The 19923-nt window shown below is 45.8% G+C and overlaps 4 protein-coding genes across 19 annotated transcripts in view; 1 reads left to right on the plus strand and 3 right to left on the minus strand.

Annotated features, from left to right (window-relative positions):
* The window catches only part of DLG2 (discs large MAGUK scaffold protein 2), a 982781-nt gene extending 982419 nt beyond the window's left edge, over nt 1–362 (minus strand). For 10 of the 11 annotated variants that reach the window (XM_071432845.1, XM_071432843.1, XM_071432849.1 and 7 more), the window contains exon 1: nt 202–333. The gene's annotated coding sequence lies outside the window, so the exon portion shown is untranslated. Of the gene's footprint in view, nt 1–201 lie in introns of all 11 variants that reach the window. The other variant, XM_071432840.1, reaches the window with a different exon arrangement.
* LOC139592725 (transmembrane protein 126A-like) lies at nt 288–6074 on the plus strand. Of its 3 annotated transcripts, none has more exons than XM_071432876.1 (6): nt 288–433; nt 811–977; nt 2357–2481; nt 4311–4504; nt 5110–5224; nt 5813–6074. In XM_071432876.1, exons 3-6 carry the CDS (start codon nt 2366–2368, stop codon nt 6015–6017), a joined length of 630 nt encoding a protein of 209 aa, XP_071288977.1. In that variant the 5' UTR covers nt 288–433; nt 811–977; nt 2357–2365; the 3' UTR covers nt 6018–6074. The 3 variants fall into 3 exon arrangements, with proteins under 3 accessions (XP_071288977.1, XP_071288978.1, XP_071288976.1); XM_071432877.1 differs by having other exon boundaries at nt 291–433; nt 814–977; XM_071432875.1 differs by having other exon boundaries at nt 433–551.
* CREBZF (CREB/ATF bZIP transcription factor) lies at nt 3938–14405 on the minus strand. Of its 4 annotated transcripts, XM_071432872.1 has the most exons (5): nt 13369–14405; nt 12632–12709; nt 11203–11273; nt 7578–7681; nt 3938–5235 (listed from the first exon to the last, which is right to left on the minus strand). In XM_071432872.1, exons 1-2 carry the CDS (start codon nt 14295–14297, stop codon nt 12661–12663), a joined length of 978 nt encoding a protein of 325 aa, XP_071288973.1. In that variant the 5' UTR covers nt 14298–14405; the 3' UTR covers nt 3938–5235; nt 7578–7681; nt 11203–11273; nt 12632–12660. The 4 variants fall into 4 exon arrangements, with proteins under 4 accessions (XP_071288973.1, XP_071288974.1, XP_071288972.1 ...); XM_071432873.1 differs by lacking the exon at nt 7578–7681; XM_071432871.1 differs by lacking the exons at nt 3938–5235; nt 7578–7681 and having other exon boundaries at nt 10230–11273.
* A 2273-nt stretch (nt 14406–16678) lies between these two features.
* CCDC89 (coiled-coil domain containing 89) lies at nt 16679–19698 on the minus strand. The gene is given in 4 exon segments (XM_071432870.1): nt 16679–17391; nt 17394–17678; nt 17681–18406; nt 19622–19698. Coding segments are annotated over 3 exon segments (1038 nt in total). The 5' UTR covers nt 18372–18406; nt 19622–19698; the 3' UTR covers nt 16679–17329.
* Nucleotides 19699–19923: the final 225 nt, after the last annotated feature.

Here is a 19923-nt window from a genome sequence, read left to right on the forward strand (position 1 = left end):
AGGCAGGAGCGCAGGGGATGAGGGAGGGGTTGGAGGTGGGGCGAAGCGAGACGCAGCCGGGGCGAGGGGCGCTCGAAGGGGGTGGGACGGGGAGAGAGCACAAAGGAGCCGGAGGCGAGGGAAGGGGGCAGCGGGCGTCCCGCGTGCTGAGGGGCAGGCGGGGAAAGGGCGCGGGCTGAGGGGAGGGGGTCAGCGGGTTACCCCGAGGACTGGGCCCCCCCGCACCGAAGGGGGAGTCCCCGCGTCCCGGCCGCCGGTACAGGATCTGCGCTCAGCCCCGCCGCCATCGAGGAGCCACCGCCGCCATCCGCCGCCCCGGTAACCAGCGCCGGGGCCGGGCCCCGCCCGCCGGCCCGCGGCCAATCGGCGGCCGCCATGCTGGGCCGGCGACCAACGGCCCAATCACAGACGGCCTTTGAGGGCCTTGGGTCATGTGAGTGAGCAAGATGGCGGCGCCCGCTGGTAGGGCGTGAGGTGGGAGGAGCCATGTTGTAGGCGGCGAGAGCGATTCGGTTAGGGCGGCGGGGCTGTGTCCGTCCATACGGCTCAAGGTCGGAGCCTGAGCCCGGCGGGGAGGCCGGGATGGTCAGCGCGGTGCGGGGGCAGCGACTGGTAGCGGTGGGGCTTGAAGGTCGGGGTCGATCCGCAGTTTCCCGGCGTAAGGGTTCTGGCCTGAGCTGGGCCGCGGGGCTTTGGGAGGGCTCCCTCTGCCTCCAGCGGCGCGCAGGGCTCAGGGAGAGGCGCGTGTATAAGACTCAGGGAGAGGGGGTACTTACAGCTCTGTGACGTGCTGTCTGTGGGATCCCAAAGCAGGGGTTTGGGGACTCTCCTCGGGAGGCCTGAAGCGATCCCGGTGCGATCCTGCCCGCTCTGCCCGCTTTCTCCGCTGCTGCCTCCTGCCAAGGCCCAACCGAAGCAGGCTCGGTCCCATAGGTAGGGCTTAGGACACGGCCTTCACGTTATAACAGCAACTTCAGGTAAGTATGATTGGCACAGTAAGTCCGGGAGAATTTCCTCTGCACTAAAACGTGTAGGAAAAGAAGCACTTGAATCACTAAACTCCAAGTGTTGTCAAGAGCTGTTGTGGAGGTTTGGCTCAGGTGGCCACCAAGATGCTCATACCACTTTCTGCCCCCTTCAACAGGATAGGGAGCAAGTATGAATAAAAGCTCAGGGGTTGTGGTAAGGACAGGGAGATCACTCACCAATTACCATTACAGTCAAAACAGTAAACTTTGGGGAGATTGAATAGACTGTCAATCAAATCAGAATAGGGTAATGCGAAGTAAAGCCAAATCCTTAAAAGGCCTTCCCTCCACCCCTCCCTTCATGTCTGTTTTTCTCTATGTCCTCCTCCCTCTTAGAAGTGCAGGGAGATGGAATGGGGGTTGTTGTAATCAGTTCATCATGTGTTGTCTCTATCACTCCTTCCTCCTTGCACTCTTTTCCTTTTCCAGTAGGTGGTCCCTTCCCCAGGAGACAGTTCTCCACAGACTTCTCCAAGAGTAGTCATTCTCACAGGCTGCAGTTCTCCATGAACTCCTCCAGTGTGGGTCCATTCCACAGGGCTCAGTCCTTCAGTAGCAATGGCTGTTCCAGTGTGGGTTCCCCGTGGGCTCACAGGTCCTGCCAGGAACCCACTCCAGCTTGGGCTCCTCTCCCCATGTGGCCACATATCCTGCCAGGAGCCTGCCTCCAGCACAGGCCTCCCCCTGGGTCATGGCCTCCTTGGGCATCCAACTGCTCTGGCATGGGATGCTCCAGGGGCTGCAGGGGGATCTCTGCTCCCCGTGGTTCCCCACAGGCTGCAGGGGCACACCTGCCTCACTATGGGCTGCACCATGGGCTGCAGAGGGATCTCAGCTCCAGCACCTGGAGCAGCTCCTGCTCCTCCTTCTGCACTGACCTCAAACATGTTCTCATTCCTCTTTTCCAGCTACTGTCTTGCAGCAGTTTTTAGCCTTTCTTGACTTCCCCACACACACCACCACTGTAGTGGTTGGGCTTAGACTTGGCCAGCAGCAGGTCTGTCATGGAGCTGGCTGGAACAGAGTGGGGGAGCTCCTGGCATCTCAGAAACCACCCTTGCATCCCCCCTGCTGCCAAAACCTTGCCACACAAACCCACTGCAACTGTAGGCTTTCTGATTTATGCCTACAAAGTATGGATTTAGTTGGCTGGGGCTTTTTCTTACAGGTCTCTTTGACAGTTAAATCAATTTAAACCTGGAGTATTGCCATGCAAAATAGGGAATGTATTTGTGATTCATAGTGGCAAAGAGTCTAAATGTTTATTTGATTCATACTGGGGCTAAATAACTTGGATTACATCTGGGGTTTTTTTCCTTATGATCCAGAACTTCAAGATGACAGGAAGAGAGTTTCTTGAACTAGATTCTCCCCAGCAAAGACTAATTTTGGAAAGATTTAAGCGGATGGAAATCATACAAAAGATGTTCAATGAGCTTCCTAAAACAGATCAGTAAGTGCTGGTAAAATAAATGAAGAGAAGTGCATCAGACATTTCAAGTCTTGAAGGCTTTTCTTTTTCCTTATTCTTGTATTACAAATTCTCCTTGCAGTTACAAAATTAGTTAATTTTGAAGATGCTTGTTGTTGTCCAGAACAGAAGACTTGTTTTATGTTTTTCCAATATGGTTCTTTCAGTGCTGGCTCTGGTCCTGCCCTGCTGGTTTCTGGCATGTGCTCCCCAGTGCTGAGGGTTCTGTGATGGCTGATCAGCCCTGACTGGCTCTGAGCATTCTCACAGTCCTGTGCTAGAGCTAAAAAATTTTCTAGGAAACTGAAATGTGATTCTGCTGGAGTCATCTTCTGTCCAGCAGGGCTGGCCTGGGGCCAGAACTGAGTGAGGATCAACCTCCTGGTTTCTGCATTTCATTCTGCACCGCTCCCTGTTTCAGGAAGGCGAGACTAAGGTATCCAGCTGGTGGTGGAGGAGTCAGCTAGAGTCCTGCAGGCTCACCAGCAGGGTTCTGTACAGCACAAAGCCAGCTAAATGCCTCCTGGGCCTCACAAATGACCTTTTGGGTTGTGATACTGCATGTCACTGCAAAACCCTACTGGACCTGAGCTGGTTCTGTTATGAGCCATTTGCATGTGTCTATCAGCTTGGATAAATTTTTTAGAAATAAGAATAATCAGAAGCTTATTTTATTTATATTTTTTTAAAATAGGACTAAATTGCTGGCTAAACAAACTGCTGGTAGTAACAGAGGGCCTCCCCACACAGGTGAGAAAGCAAAGGCTGCAACTTTGTGTAGGATCTGCTGCCATCACGTTCAGCCTCCAAAACTCCTCCTTCCCCAGGAGAGAAGGGGAGGCAGAACATCACATCACTCAGTAGTGATGTGGTAATGTCTGGATAGAAACTCTGGACTTACGGGTTGCTCAGCCTTGGAAAGAAGTAGCTGCCAGTCACTGGCAGGACTTAGAGCTTGTATCCAAAGGGGTGCTCACTGATGTCTGGAAAGGAAGAGCTACAGTCAAACTGAGAGTTCCTGTTTAGCCAAGCACGTTTTTAACATGAGGGAGCTCAAACAAAAAGCCACAAACCCCAATTCTTCCATCCTCTTTTCTTTTCTTTTGTGCAGTGTAGCAGTTCTGTATCTCACTAAGTAGATTCTGCTGGTCCTGGGTACATTAATTTGCTTTGTTTTGGGTACTTAAATATGCTGCTAAAATTTTAATCTCAGTCCTCCATATTTATTAGCATGTTTGCCTGTGTTTCATTGCCTGTGATTGTAAAGGTAAAATTTGAATTTTCCTATTCAAAACAAGAAATAGTTGGTGTCCTTGATGTCTGACATTTTTTGTGTTTAAAGTGTTGTGAGATTAGCAAGTACATCACCGAAATCTTTTCTGTAGTGCTTAATATTACTCAAAACGTTAAAATGTAGAAGAATTATAAGTAGATTGACTTGACTTTTTAAAGTTATATTTTATTGTATATATATTTCCTCATTTCTTTACAGAAAACATTATCATTAGAAACATGCTTATAAGGAGAGCTTTAATGAAGTTTCCATTAAGTATAATAATGGGGGGAAAAAAATTGTAGCAACAGCTTCTCAACCCATCACTTCACTCTTGAAGTGTGTGTAAACTCTGGCATATAACAAAGGATGCTGCACTGGCTGCTTTTGGAAGTAGTAGTTACTCTCCATTTTGCATATTGAGAGATTTATGTCCCTTACCCCTTGTTGCAGGATTTTCAGAAGAGAATTGTAGTGTTGATCAAACTAAACTTTTTTACAGTTCTCAGCTGCTGAAACGACTTCCCTTCTTTCACAGGAACCTTTGTAATCATGGAAAATACTTCCTAGCAGCAAATTCAAGCTTATGTGGCTTAGCAGCAAATAATTTCTTCAGGAGCATCCTACATGTCAGAAAGGCTTCCCTGGTGTCTGCTATTCCAATGGCTGTTATTCCATTTCTTTCAACAGCAGCAATTTATGAAGCTTTTGTGTATGACCCTTTATTTTCAGGTAAACACCTCTTTATTCCTTTTTTTTTTTTTGAAAGGGCTTTGCTTTCTGTACACAATGTAACACTAGAAGAGTTTTTTCTTCCTGCAGAACAGTGCTCTTAAACTGTTGTGGTCTTGAAAAACTTCAGTTTGTAAAGCAGAGTTTGAAAAACAAAATGCATTGGACAGCAGTGAGTTCTCAAAGTGGAGTGGGAAAGGAGATACATATGTTTATATACGTTTCTGAAAAAGTTATTTTACACATTACTTATTTTCAGCATTTTTCACTCAGTCATGCAAAAGTGACTCCAACAAAGCAGTTCAATTTCCCCCCATCTGTACAATTTCATTTGAAGGTCAGCTTTCGAATGATTAATTCCTCATATGTTGGAGTGGGAGTGATTGTTTTTTGGTTTGTCTCAGTTTTTGTTTTGGGACTGTTTTATTGTTGCTTTGGGGTTGTTTGTTGTTGTTTTTTAAAAGAGTCCTCCTTTATAATTTTTTGACCTGTACAGCTTGGAAGTTTCTGTCAAGAACCTGTTTTCAGGTTCTTGCATGCAGCTTATAAACTGATGTGGTGGAGGATGTGTAGATGTTGACAGTGAAATATGGTTTGCCACGCAGGTCAGCTGAACTGTGAGGTCTGTGCTGTGATCAGAGGAGGATTAGTAGGTGCTGTTGTGGGTGGCTTCTATCCCATTTTCCTGGCTATCCCCTTGAATGGAAGCCTTGCAGCCAGGTACGTCTTATCTGCAATGTATTGACTGAAATGTATTTATGGGTAAAATGTTCAGCTCTCAGTGTAAATTCTGTAGATATTTGATCTGGGCACATTTGTCTTCTTGTAGACATTTAGGATGTGGAAGGAGATATACATTAAGGTCATCTAATTACAAAATGAAGTTTCTAAGAGCTACACCAAAGTGAAATAAGATCTGCAAAGTGATCCATGGGGAAGCCCTTGTGTTTAGCAGGAGCCTTCCAAGTCTCCCAGGCTGTGCCTCAGTGTGAGCAGTGGTGGCTGCCATCCTGCCACCACTGACGGTGGCTGGACAGCCAAGAGACCTCAGTGACCCTGGGCAGTGCCCAGCAGCCAAAGCTCCTGACAGGTGTCATTCTATGTAGTTCAGAGCACAGCAAGGGCAGGGCAAGGCTTGGTGAGACCAGGGCATGGCCAGGATGTTTTAAAGCATTTATGCAGAGAGCTCAGTACCACCAGGTGAATTTAACATAGGAGAAGAGAAAATTACTATCTACATAAATATTTATGTTAAATCTTGACACTTACATGGATAAAAAAGTTTATACCACTGTTTCTATTGTTTAGGTATATGTCAACTCCCTTGCCAGGGAAAGAAAACCTGTTACGCTACTGGCTCACAACTTCTCAGCCTGTCTTTAGAAAGATGAGTCTGGGCATCCTGGTACAGGCTCTCACTGGATTATATCTTGCCACTAAACAGCACGGAATATATATCAAAATGCTACTGCAGATGAACAGTAGCAGGGATCCTGAAGAGCTACCTGAGTGAAGCAAAGCAACTTTTTTATTGCCTTGGATAAGTAACCATAATAAACAAGAAAAAGAAGTGTTGCTGTGTCTTTTTAATACAAAACCAGTCTCTGCACTAGCATTTTTTAAGTTTTGAACTTAAGTGCCAGTTAAACTTTTCATGATGCCCAGTTTAGTGCACACACTTAAATAGCAGACAGGTGTGTTGCTTTGGAAATGGGAGGCAAGAAAGCATTTATAGTCCCTGCTTAATGTTTGGTTCTAAGGTGATGCTACAGCTTTTAGAAGCTGTAAAAAATGAGTATTCTTGAAAAAGAGGTTTTTTCCTTCATAATGCAAACCATAGAAATTTATTAAAAAAACCCAAAAAAACAATTAAACAAAACCAAAAAAAAAACCAACCCAAAAAACCCCACAACCAAAAGGGGGAAGATCAAGGCAAGGTTTTACTAGAGATCTACTCAAAATCTGAGTATTTTTCTCCCTTTTCCCCATTCAGCTAGCACAAAACTTCTGTCACAAGATTATCCCATTTACACTGTTAGATGGGTCACACTGTGGAGAACAATTTTATCACAGAGCAATCAGGAGTGGCAGTCCTGTCAGGCTTCCTATCATATCAAAAAAACAGCCTCTGGCCTTGTAACTATTTTGCCTTGAAATTAAGTCTTTTCCTGAAGGATGGGGCTGTGGTGAGAGGCCTTTGAGGGCCCGTGCCATTACTGGGGTATCTCAGCTATGTCTAAGATCAGTGGTCCCAAGTAATGCATTCATGAGTCAGGTGTGCCTTCACACTGGTGGCTGTATGTTCTAGAGCAATATAAATTGCAGGTCTCCTACTGCATGAGGGTCCTTAGTGTATTCTGCAGTCTGAGCGCTAAATCAGGAATTCTACAGAAGCAATACTCCCAATCTGATGTATGGTCTTAACCTGCCATAGGTGGAGGTTGGCTTCTCCCCGGCAACAAGTGACAGGACAAGAGGAAATGGCCTCAAATGGTGCTAGGGGAGTTTGAGGTTGAACATCAGGAGGAATTTCAGGAATTTAGTTTCAGAAAGGCTTGCTGAGCATTGGAATGGACTGCCCAGGAGGTGGCAGGAGTCACCATCCCTGGACGTGTTCAAGAAACCACTGGATGTGGCACTTGGTGCCATGGTCTAGTCAAGGAGCTGGTGATAAGTAAAAGGTTGGACTTGATGGTCCTGGGGGTGTTTTCCAAACCTAAATGGTTCTGTAACTGTAAAAGCTGTACAGTTACTGGTCAAGAGTCACTTCAGTAAAATTCTAGCATCCCCTGATGCACATGGAAATATTTATTAATGAGAATTAAGAATTCAACATTGAGACCTTTACTTGAAAAGGTTAAAACTTATGCTGTAATGCTGATGAAAATATATTGAAGGAGTTTTATCATCTTTATCTACCTTTTCCTTAAAAATGGGTCATTACAGCAGGAACATGACACATTCTTTATCTATACCCAAGAGCAGTAGCAATACAGTCTCTGTTCGGTAGAGATCATTTCATTTTCTTGATTCAAAGTGTTGCTGTGTCACATGGTGTTCCCATCTGCCTTACCTTAATCACCCCGACTGGAGATTCCCAGGGACCAAGTATTTTACATGACAGTGCATTGTCATATCTCCGGAAGCCACCAGACTTTAACCAACAGAACCACTTACCTGTGATAATAAAAACATAAAATAAAGGTGTTATTGTGCAATAGTATCTTTAAGAATGACAATGATTGGCTCATTGATTATTGTGTTTAACATTATATAGTTAAAAATACTATAAACAGATTCTAATGCTTATTAAAGAGTGAGATTCAAAAGGATCTTCCCTTCCAAATACTACTTTCATTTTGGTATAAATTGAAGTGATAATTATCCTCAGTCACCAAAATGCATGTTCTGATGTTTAGTGGTCTGGCCTGGACAAACCATATCCTTTTTAGATACTTATTTCTTCAACTGAAAGGTGAAGATTGTATATTAAAAAGAAAAGTTACATTCCTCAACATTTTAGTAAGGTGCAAAGACTGATAGTTGTTTCCAGCATCACTGATGAGCACACAAATTGCAGGTGTGTACTTTACATGTTCAGTACTAGTTACATCAAAGGTCAGCTGAGCACTCCTGAGACTAGAAAGGTCTAGAAAGGTGGTGTGTTTGTGAACAAGGAAACTTTTCAGTTACACCTTCTGTACCTCTCCTTAAACTATTGAGGGGAAGAAGTGTTCTCAGAATTCCACAGGACAGCAAGATGCTATCCCAGTTCTGGCATGCACACATGTGGAGGAGTGCCTACACAGGAATCTGGAAATGTTCCTTCCATTCCCTGTTTCATACACAGGATATGACCTATCACCTACAACCCCCAAGAACCAGTCCTCAGCCTCTGACAACTGTAATAAACTCCCCACAAACACTGAGAGAGAACAGGTGTTAGTTGGATCCTTTCTTCCACCATTGTGGTAGAAACAAGCCAGGCACAGGCTACATATCCCACAGAAAGGACTTCAGGCTACTCCAAGTCTGAACTATGGCCAAAAGAATGCCAAGAATAGCTACAGATAAGAGCCAACAGAAATACTAAAAAAGCTCCTTTTTTCTTGCAGATGCACCATTCTAAATGCTGTGTCATCATTACAATGTATTCTACTTCTCCTGCAAATCCTCCTGGTACATATGCAAGTCCTGCCCTTGGCATCCTCCTGCTAATGAGCACAGGCAGAGTTATTTCTCCACATCCGCATATCCCACTTAAACTGGGTGGAAAAAATGTAGTATCAGCAGCTGGTAATGTGCAATTTTTGCACAGGGAGTTCTTTTAAACAGAGTCCATTTGAACAGCTCCCATACCTAACATATCCTTCAGACATTTTACAGTGTAACTAACAGTAACACAGCCCTATAACCAGAATATTGCTGATTCCAGAAAACCTCCTTAACTACAAACACCAGAAAACACAGCATTTTAAAAATCAGTACATGTACAAAGGGCCTTTGGATTTTGCCAAAGATCTCTGTGTTTCACAGGGAAAACTGATTACAATTTTGACAAATGGCATGAGAAATCTGATTATCTGGAAATGCCAAGTGCTGGAACATGGCTCCCTGCATTTCCTTTGACATCATCTCTCCAGGCAGCTAGATTACAGAAGCAACGATTTGTTTTTAACTCCCAGGTGCTGCAAAGCTCTTCAGAGGAAAGAAAAGTTAATTTAGAACACTACCAAGAGTCACAACACCAGGATCAAACTCCAAAGGACTAAAGGAGAACCGAGCATGAAATTGTTTCTTATTTTAACACTAAATAGTCTTCAAGTGACTCTGTTGAGAAGAAAAGAAGGGTAAATGCAGGTAGCATAGCTGTGCAGCTGAACACTGGCAGCACTTGGTTCTGTGGTACATACAATTTACCAAACATATTTCAGTGCTGAAACACTGAATTTTCTACAACTAGATGCCAAAAAAAGGGAGAGCATGCCAGCATGCTTTTACATTTTTAGGCAGTATTTTTTGTGAAATGCTCCATTTCATGAAGCTGCAGACCACTTTCACTGGAATCCCCTCATGCTAGAAAACCAGTGCACTATTTTAAACTGTCCTCTACAAATAAAGCATTTAAGATGAACAGAAATCTGAACATACAGTACATGGCCCACTCCAGAGCCATGAAAACGTTCTGTCCTTCCAGCACTGTCAAACCTTTTGTTTTTAACACTCATTCTGGTGCTTAGTGTGGAAAGAGCAATTTGATGAAAGATTGTGATTCAACAATCATTCAGCATGTAATTAACCAGTCATGAAACTTCTGAGCCTAAAAATAGAACAGAAAGGAGGAAGATGCCAATAAACCACAGAAGGGTTTATATAAGTATTTTACTCCTCCATGGTACATTGGTCAAATATATCCATATTGATAAAAAATTAAGAACTATGAAATACAAGAAGTGCTGATTCTCAGAAGTACACCTCTATCTGCAGTTCAAGGAATACCACCTTTGTGTTGTCCTCACCACAGAATTACCACAGAATTATCACCACATTTAAAGACAGAAGAGCAAGAACATTTCTCCTGCATACCCTAATCCATTTTATCTTGTTTTCCAGCTGATGACCCAGACACAGCAGTAACATTTTCCCTTCTGTTTTACCACTTTGTTAAAAGAACCAAGTCATTCATGAAAAGAAAAAGATGAAGAAAACATTTGAGCCCATAAACTGAAAGATCAACAAGTCTGATTTTATTATGATGTTGTATTCTTATCTGAATGGCACATAATTACAAAGAAACATTTACAATATATTTTCAAGTATTAAGTTATGTCATTTCAAGGCTTTCACTTCAAAAAGCTACATTAATAATACACCATACAGATAGTACAGTTGGTTAGTTTCAAATAACTTCCTCCCTTCTATTTGGTTTAAATATGATTCAGTAGGCACTAGAAATGCCTGCAGCCACTGACTTTCTTGGGACTTGACCTTGTTCTTGTACCACAATACATCATTTTGCATGTCAGAAAATCAGCTGCTCTCAGACACAGCCACAGGTCATGTCATGACAGAGCATTGTGCAGGTTCACAGCAGAGGCCAGAAGAACTGTCCCTGACCCTGCCATTCAGCAGTGATTCGACAAGAAAGAATGCATATTTAATTAACTTAAAAAACACTCCTACACTGAAGTAGCCATAAAAATGCCACTGGAACATCCCATGCTTGCTACATTAGTGTTTCTCTTTTCCTCAAGCACATTAAACTGAAAAATGAAGCACGTTCATGAGGTCTGAGCTAGGCAGGTTGAGATTAGGTTGAACCTAAATTATTTCCATTTTGCATATCAGTCAGTGCAGGTCCTGATGGTTAACTCTGACTCCTGTGCACTGGTATAACCCCTCACTTACAGCAGAGTTACCCAGAATTACCCAAGTTAAGACTGAAACTTTGAACAGCCCTGTTGATGCCACCACAGAGGTGTAAGGTCACACATATCCCACTAAGTTTCTTTTGTGCTGGCAATATCCCCTGAACAGATGGAATTCTGCATACAGTGGAGTAAAACCTGTTTGACAGACTATTGCCTTTTTAAAAAATCATCTCGGACGACAGTAAATAATCCCAGCAATAAACTTCTTTTTTTTAACCAAAGACAGCAAAAGCCCTGTTACCTCTTTATTCTCATTTCTTATACTACCTTTTAAAATAAAGCAGGAAATGTGGCCAGCAGCTGGTCCCGTCTCTTCTGCCCCAACACAGCTGAATCCACTTTAGCATAAAGAAAAACAAGGATGCTAAATACACATATACTTTATCACACAGTGATGTTTCACAAAGAAAAATCAATCTCCTTTTCTACTGATGAACACGTGACAGGGTCTAGCACCAATAACGCAAATGACTGGGAGAAAATGCTTTCACCTACTTAGCCTTAAACACAAAATTTAAGGCTTTAAGAAACAAGGCTTCAGAAACACTAAATAGCACTAATATCATTTTAAAAAAATTATAAATTAATCTGTTTTAGAAAAGTATTCTTTGTGAAACCTCACTTTACATATTATCATTTTCACAATCCTTCTTCCCCCAACTGACATACATTTAAACAACCTAAACATTATAATACAACTGAAAAAAAGAACCCACTCATCTTTTGTGATAGGGAGAAACACTGACTACTACAAGAAAACACACACTATTTTTTGTCAAACTATTTTTCCTCCTATCTCAGGAGCAATTATGGAGCATTTTTCATATCATTAGCCACAAGACACGTATTTGCTCATCCCCAAACTGTGCTTAATTATATCAGGTTATAGATTTCTGGATACTCTAAGAGGCTGAATTAAGAACTCTACAGTAGAGTTAAGCACATGCATATACATGCAATATTTTTAGAATTTAAAGCTACTCTGAAGTAACATAGGAATTTCAGTGTGCATGGGCACAGAGATTTACTTATGGAAGGTAAAGTAATGAGTTACTTCGATGCACTGATTCTTCAAACCTAATTCTCCTTAGAGGTCCGTGCAAGAGCAACTCCTCTATGTGAGGACTCCTCTGCAGTGATTTAACCAGTGCTCAGGCTGTTTCACCAGGTAAAACTCTGCACTGTGAATTAGAGCCAGCTAGAGAGGGGCTTTTGAATGGTTCTGTGCATCCCTAACACTAGACAGCATTTTAAACCAACAGGTCACAATTTCCTTTCCTTTTTTTCATTCAAAAAGCAATTTACTTAGACTTTTGGGACAGTCCCCTGTAATAATAGACTATAAATGTCACATCCCCCTTATAAGCATGTTTTCCTTTTTCCACTCATCACACACTTGGTTTAATAGGAAATTTCTATTTCAAATGTATGAGCAGTATTTTAAAATTCAAAATGTAGTTCCTGTATTGGCTACTATGTAGCCAATGTAGTTGTTTCAAAAACAAAAAAAGGAAAACAGCTAATGAGACTGATGTGATTGTAACCTTTACTATAAATTGTCATCCAGAGCTAGAAACATTTTGGCAGAGTAGGCCAAGGACCAGAGAAACCATTTTCTGAACCAGTCCTTATGAGAGACTGGGATAAGCAAAGCAAGCTGTCTGATACCACATTATGGGAATATATTGATCCTTACCAGGTTGCGAGGTGGAAAACGACTGTTCTTTAACCCCTACACAACGGAGCCTGGCAGGGCAACCACCTAAAAGAGAAACTGTCAGAGAGGTTTTAATAGTAATGTATAACTGAGATGCAGTACAATTTTATATGCATGCTTTCTTTTGCCGATCATTACTATTTTCTTAAGTCTGTCCAGTGACGATGTCATAATGGAGTTTTTGTTTGGTTTTCTAAGCAAGCATTTTCGGCTCCTCAGGATAAGCAGGCTAGACATTATCTGACTCAAGACCGGGTAGTCAGCATTATCTTTACTGCGAAGCGGAGCCGAGCACACCTTCATGCATCAAGTCGGCATGATCTTTTCACCCAAGTGCTGCGAACGGGCTCTGGCGGCACCTCCGCGTGTGCACCACGCGCGTGTCAGTCCGCACGACCACTGTCGCACTGCTGCACGCAGCTCTGCGCGACTCCCATCGCCAAACAGGCTCACACCACTACCGTCCACACGCCAGATTTACAGGACCTTAAACCAAGGCCACCGTCTGGCTCCCAACGTGCCGTTCGAGAGAATTTTTGTTACCCTGGCCACTTAAGTAAGCGCCAGGTTCCCCACCTTTGCATCTCCCCCAATACCACCCCATCACCACTGTATGGATTCTTTTCCTGCGCACCATCGCCTGCTTCCTCCGCCGCGACGCGAGGCCCTTACGGGTGAGAACCCCACGAGTACTTGCAGCAGGTACTTGACCCTACATTTTGAAGGAGGCCGCTGCCCGCCGAGCACAGATGGAGCAGAACTCCACCGACACCTGATCCCGGTCCACGTGCAGGCAAATCCCGCCGGGGGCCGCCCACTCCTCCTCCGTCTCAGTCACCGCCGCCGCCTCCTCCAGCCCGCGAGGCCGGGAGCTGGGCAGGGCGTAGTCGTGGTCGCTGCTCTCACCGGCGGGCTGGAGGTGCTGCTGCTGGCGGCGGGGGCTGCCCGTGTCCCTGAAGAGGCTGGTGCTGAGCTGCAGCCCGCCGGCGCGGGTCCCGGCCAGGCGGCTCAGGAGCTGCCCCAGCGCGCTCTGGTTCGCCAGCACAGCCCGCAGGTAGCTGCTCTCCCGCTCCAGCTCTCGCAGGCGGCGGCTCAGGCCGCGGTTGCGGTCCCGCAGCTGCCGGTTCTCGGCAGCCAGGCCCTGCAGACGGCTCTCCAGCCCCAGCACATACTGCTTCTTCTTCAGCCGGTTCAACCGCGCCGCCGCCGCCGCCTTCAGCCGGCTCCCGGCCCCGCCGCTCCTCCGCCCGGGCGCCGGCGGCCGCGGGCCCTGGCCCGGCGCGGGCAGCGGCTCCGGGTCCCCACAGAAGCAGTCGCTCAGCTCCGCGTCCAGGTCCCAGTCCGGCCGGGCCGCCTCCAGCAGGTCTCCCAGCTCCAGCCCCGGGAACCAGTCCTCTTGCTCCCACACCTCCAGCGGGCCGCCGGGCGCCTCGGCCTCCTTCTCCTGCCGCCGCGGCTCCGAGGCGCCCGGGGGCTCCCGCCGCGGCGGCGGCTGCGGTTTGGGCCGCGCGGGGCCCTGGTCCCCTTCCCCGCCGCCATCCCGCCCTCTCGGGGCCTGCCCCGCTCCGGCCAGCGGCCAGACGGCGCCCGAGGGGCTGGCCCCGCCGGCCGAGGCCGCCAGCAGCTGCGTGAGGCTGTGGCGCATGGCGGGAGCGGGGCCCGGCGGGACGGGACGGAGCCTGAGGGCAGCGGGCGGCGCGAGGCTGCGGCCCGGCGCTCCCGCCGCGGGGGCTGTCGGGAAGCGGCGCGGGGCGGGGGGGAGCGAGGGCAGTGGAAGCGCCGCGCGACTGCGCTCGCGCGCGGGAAAGCGGCGTCAGGGAATGGCGGGGGGGGGGGGGGGAGTGCCACCAAATGTGGAATATGGAAACGTTTTCTTGAGAGAGGATGTTCTTTGACGTTTGACCTTTGTATACATTCAAGCCCAAACCACGAGAAGGGAGATCCGTGGAACAGCGAGCAGCCAACGAGCTCTAAGGGATCTTCAGGTGTTAGAAGGACAAATGAATTATTATCACTAGGGTTGCCTTGTTAAGGTTTAGGGCTCAACGTGTTTCAATGACCTCAGACCTAGGGGGAGGTTAACAAAGCTTGGGAAGAAGGATGTACTGCTGATAGTGGACACAAAGAATGCAGAATTTGCGGGCCACAAGGACATCGGGCAGAACTCCCACGATAAGGAATAAATTAATAAACCCAACTCGGCAACTGTGCTAAATAAGTTCCGACTGAGTAAAACATAATTCCAGCAGGGGGATATCCCAACTGCCAGCTCATGGGCTACCGACCCCAAAAAAAGAGAAAGATTGAGCATGCAAACTAATTAGCGAGAGAATCATTAACTGATAGAATACTAATTAATAAGAGAATTAGGTAACTTATAGCTTCTAACACCAATTCCCTTGTTTGTTACAACATAAATAGTAAAAAGTTTTGATAGTCGGTGTGTTTGATTTGTGGAATACCACCAAGCACCCAGGCTTGTGCAAATCTGAAATAAACGAATGTCTCACATGTGTAATTACTGGCTTGTTGCACACCAGGTAACAAATCCAATTTCTGTGGAGAGCAGGGTGACAGGTGTGGGAGGCTGGGCATGTAAGGGAGATGTGTGTGGTTTGGGTGAGGAGAGGTGTGTAGGAAATGTGGGAGTGCAGGAGGGGCAAATGTGAGTGATGGGGAATGCAGGAGGGAATGGGGGGCAGTGACAAGGGGTTTGTGTGTGAGGCAGTAGGGGGGAAGGTCTCTCACACATAGCTATTGCCAAAGGGTGGGAAGGGGATTCCCTGAGAGTGCAGAATGTGGGGTCTTTCCCACCACACCCCATGGCTGTGGCAGAGGCCTGTGGGGCTGTTCTGTCACACAAGTGAGCAGGTGTCCTCTGCCCAGATTTAGAGTATTTAGGCACCTGGTTTCAGGGTCCCTTGCAGTGACCAGAGGGATACAAGTGCTCCTCGTTGTCAAGGGATGAATTCAAACAGAGCAGCCAGGTCTCAGACCAAGGGCACAGTGTGTGACGTGAGTCAGTTGGGGTTTACACTATAGCTGCCAGCACTGAGATTAATGAAATGTGTGTGGGGTGGGCACCTCAGAGCAGGGGAGTATGGTTAAAAAGTAGGAGAATGTGGTCCATAAAACACCTGTGGAATGACAGTTGTAGGAGCCAGGATCAGAAGAAATGCTGTGGTTCGTCACACAGCAGGTAGTAGAGCAATACTTCTCATCTGGCTTTGCCTGGGTTCAAGGGTTGTCCAGAGTTCAGAAGAAAGGCTGCTAGCAGCTGCTGCTTATGTAGATTCAGAATCACAGTATGGTTTGGGTGAAATGGACCCTAAAAATCACCGAGTTCCAACCCCCCTGCCTTGAGCTGGTAAACCTTTCACTAGACCAGGTTGCTCAGAGCCCCATCAGCCTCACACTGAACACTTTCAGGGATGGGGTCATCCACAGCTCCTCTGGGAAGCCTGTGCCAGAGCCAGAAACCACATCTGGTTCAGCCAGTCTTTGAGTTGGTCACTGGCTTCCAGACCTGCTGCTTCTGATCATTTCTGTAAATTATCTCAATAGATACCAAATCTGATACCCTGCTGTGGCTCATAGATACTCAGGACCAAGAAATACTCAATCCCTTTCCTAGATTCTTGAGTTATCCCAAGACATGTGGCAAAGAACTCGAGGTACTCTGGAGGCAGCTGCCTACAGCCCAGGTGGGGGATGCTGTTTGGCCCCTCATGGTGGTTGTTTTGGGTTTTTTTTTTTTGTTGGGGACTTAAAGAACAGAGCTGAAACTCCACAGCAAAAATCTTCCTTCTTGCCTAGGAGACCAGCAAGAGAGAGTGGGAGGTCTCTGGATCCCACAGTGCTGACAGGAAAGATTTTTCTTTTTGTCAAAAGCTGCCAGACGTGCACAAAATGGAAGAGTGTATCACTAATATTTATCTGCATGAAACAGCTAAAAACAGGAAAAACACCCTGGTGGAACATCTAGAACATCGTCCAGTTCCAAAGAACAGATTGAAATAACCCAGGAGTCTTGACAATTTATTCTGAGCTGAATGGGGATATAAATACTACTCTGGCATTAAATAGAGTTTAAATGACTGCAGAAATCTGTAGACTACTAGAAAACTATAAACAGTAGTTTGCTTGAGAATCAGTTGTCATATGATATTATTGGATTACCTGTTAAGTTCCTGAATTTAGAGAACTGCAGAGATATTGCAAGGTAGGATTTTCTTGGAGCCTCAGAGCCTCTTAGGTTCCCAGCCTCTGCTGAACTTCAAAGCAGAATCAAATAGAAAAGGCCAAGAGTTTGAGCTTTTGGTCATCTTGAAAAATAAAATGGTTTTAACTAAAAAAAAAAAAAAAAAAAATGAAAACCTATGATTCAGCAGAGGTTAGTACTAAATAAATCAAATTCATATTTCATGTTTTCCACCCTAATAATTCATGTCACATCATTGACTGGTTCAATGGTCCATGTTCAGCTGTAAGAGTGTAGTGATTTACTTTCATAAAGGCATAATGACAAAAAGGCTACAGAGCTCTCAGTGGAGGAGGGTTTAAGCTGGTGAGGACAGTACAAAGAAACCAGAGGATGGTCCCATGGAGAGGAACAAAATTCAGGCGTGTGTTACCACAGAGGCACCTGTTAAGAGGAGAACAGAGAAAAAACTGCAGTTATGCAACAAAGTGATGGAGTTTGATGTTCAGAGCTCTCTCTTTAGTCAGCAAATCCATATGTGCTTTCTGTAAGCGTTGAACTACAGCAGGAGTTCATTGTGCGCCTGCTTGCTGTGTTCTAGCTGTCCTTGGAGCTCTTGAACCTTCAGATCTTTGTCTGCTGCTGCTGCTGCTGCCTCTTTCTTGAGGCACCTTCCTGCTCTCTGCATGGCTTCCTCCACAGTCTCTAGCTTCTCCTCCAGCTTCTGAATCTCCTGCTCCTTATCTGGCAGAGCTTTGCTCCTCTCCATGGCCAGGTTCAGTAGCTGCTCTTTCTCTTCATGTGCCCTTTCCAGCTTGGCCTGCACTCACTGCTCTGAGCTCTCTCCTGGCTCTCTGCCTACTGGGCCCTTGCAGCAGCTTGTTGGTGCCTCTCCTGTAGGACCTGCAGCTGCCTCTTGAGTGAATCCACCTCCTGGGCGTAGGCATCTGCTAGTTGGCTCTGAGCTTCCAGCAGCTCCTTCTCTCGCTCCTGGCCTCTGTGACTCTCAGAAGCATATTTCTCCTGCAAGGAGCAGAACTGCTGTGAGAGCTTCCTGGCCTGGGCTGCCAGCTGGAGCACTTCAGCTTCCTTCTCCCTCACAGCCTGGCTGAAGAGTGCTTCCCTGTCCTGCCGCAGGCGCTTGCTCTCCTCCCGCAGCTGCGGGTGCTGTTTTTTGTGCTCATTGTTGTACTGGATCATCTTTTCATGGTTTTTGACCACATCTGTGAAGCACCCCTCCAAATACTGAATACACTGGGTCTGGGTTTTAGTTTTCACAGCATCCTCTCCCCTCAGTTTCTCCAGCTCCATGTTGAGCTGTTCCAGGTCTCTGCAATGTTTGTGTGTGTCATCCACTTTCCTCTTTGGTACAGAGACAAGATGATGATGCTGTTCTAGGTGTCAGAGCAGTAGCACCTCCTCACTCTGCTCCTTAGAGCTCTCACAGAGTTCCTCCAAGCTTTTTGTCAGATCTTCCACATCTTTGCCTGTCTCTGGATCACCTGTGGAGTCAGCCATACCTGCTCCTGTCTCCTAAGCCATGGAGCACCTGTCTCATGCAAAGACAAGATAAAATTTTATAGTGGCTGCTTCTGTTACTGACACTCAGCATAATTAAACAGTGCCCTGTGATTGTGTGGCCAACACTGCTGCCATAAGCTGGTGGTGTTTCTCTGGAAGTCCAGAGGAACTGATGTGGGGGAATAGGACCTCCCAAAACCAATGTCAGCTAGCAACTACACAGGCCTGCTGCCTTCCCCCTCCTCTGGTTCAGAGTCAGGCACACTGAGACTCAAGGATGCCAGACTCTGTGAGCAACAGCTAAGAGTGTGGGCTTACTATTTATGCAAGCCTATTCATTTGCTGATGACTAGCTTAGCTAATTATTCCTTCTCGAGGCACTGCTGTTGTAGCTACAAGAACTACTATTATATTTAGGTAAAAAGCTTGTAAGTGATAAAGCTGTAAATAACTCCTTACTCAATCCTTTTCCTCTGCCTTTATTTTCTCCTACAGCTCTGTATTGTAACTGCAAATAAAACACAGAGGGTTACGTCAAACTTTTAATTTATTTACAAGATTTCATTGCTATTTAAAAATAACTGAATAGCCTTATACTGTGCTTAGAGATTTATGAATCAAGTAAAAGAGCTATACAATCTTAATAAATAACGAATGCTCTGTGATACTAAGCCTCTGTGTCTGGAGAAACAGTTCCTCAACTGAGTTTTCACACTGATCTGCTAGATTGATTTAGACATGTAATTTTAAAAATCTGGTTCTTCATTTAAAAATAAGGGAAATATTTCTATTTCATATGCAAAATGATTATTGATGCTGAATCACACAGCATGCTACCCAGACATTTGAAAAATTAGCCTGCAACTCATCTACAAGTTTTTCATTTGGACGCAGACCTGAAACAGCACATGAAACAGCACATTGATAATCAGGTTTTGTGAATTCCTGAGCTTTGACTAGAGGTAAAGATAGGATGAGGGAAGGATCCAGCTTAAAGTAAGGATGACAGATAATGTACAACAAAAATGAATAAACTCCTGTGAAGCACAAAGCATTTCACAGCTCTGTAGTAGTGACTTCAGTACAGACACCAGCTCTTCCTCCACTATCCTGCACTCTCTCACTGCTGTTGCTGCCTTGGATCCTTTGCAAATAATGGAGGAGAGGGGAAAGGACTTAAAGGTTTAGGCCATTCAGTGGAAATACAACGAAGAGCAGGGTTTAAGAAGAGAAAACTATTTTCTTACCAGGTATTTTCTTCCTGCTGTCTGTTTGTTGTCTCTCCTAATGTGAGGCTCTGTTTCCATAGAGGTAAGATGCTGAATCCAGTCACTCCAGAGCTCATGACCTCATCCAGGCTGCTTGGAGCCAGGCCAGCCCCACCAGGGTGGCTGAAAGAGCTGGCAGTGTTTCTTAGCAAACAAACATTGCTGACACTCTCAAAAGCACCCAGATTTGGAAAGGAAAGAGAATTTCCACAAGCTTGAAGAACTCCTCGTTCTCGGCTTACATCCTGCACATGCCAGAATCAGAATAGCAGGCTCTGACC

The sequence above is a fragment of the Agelaius tricolor genome, unplaced genomic scaffold, assembly GCF_023055355.1.
Source record: "Agelaius tricolor isolate 1412-34295 unplaced genomic scaffold, bAgeTri1.0.p SCAF_9, whole genome shotgun sequence".
Classification (NCBI taxonomy): domain Eukaryota; kingdom Metazoa; phylum Chordata; class Aves; order Passeriformes; family Icteridae; genus Agelaius; species Agelaius tricolor.

Bases quoted from the DNA above. Each gene is read 5' to 3' on its own strand.
- LOC139592725 (XM_071432876.1), top strand. From the start codon at position 2,366: ATGACAGGAAGAGAGTTTCTTGAACTAGATTCTCCCCAGCAAAGACTA. The intron at 4,505-5,109 runs GTAAACACCTCT...TTTGCCACGCAG, and splicing joins GTATGACCCTTTATTTTCAG to GTCAGCTGAACTGTGAGGTC. The intron at 5,225-5,812 runs GTACGTCTTATC...TCTATTGTTTAG, and splicing joins AATGGAAGCCTTGCAGCCAG to GTATATGTCAACTCCCTTGC.
- CREBZF (XM_071432873.1), bottom strand. From the start codon at position 14,297: ATGCGCCACAGCCTCACGCAGCTGCTGGCGGCCTCGGCCGGCGGGGCC. The intron at 12,710-13,368 runs GTAGGGTCAAGT...CCTCTCTGACAG, and splicing joins GCAGCGGCCTCCTTCAAAAT to TTTCTCTTTTAGGTGGTTGC.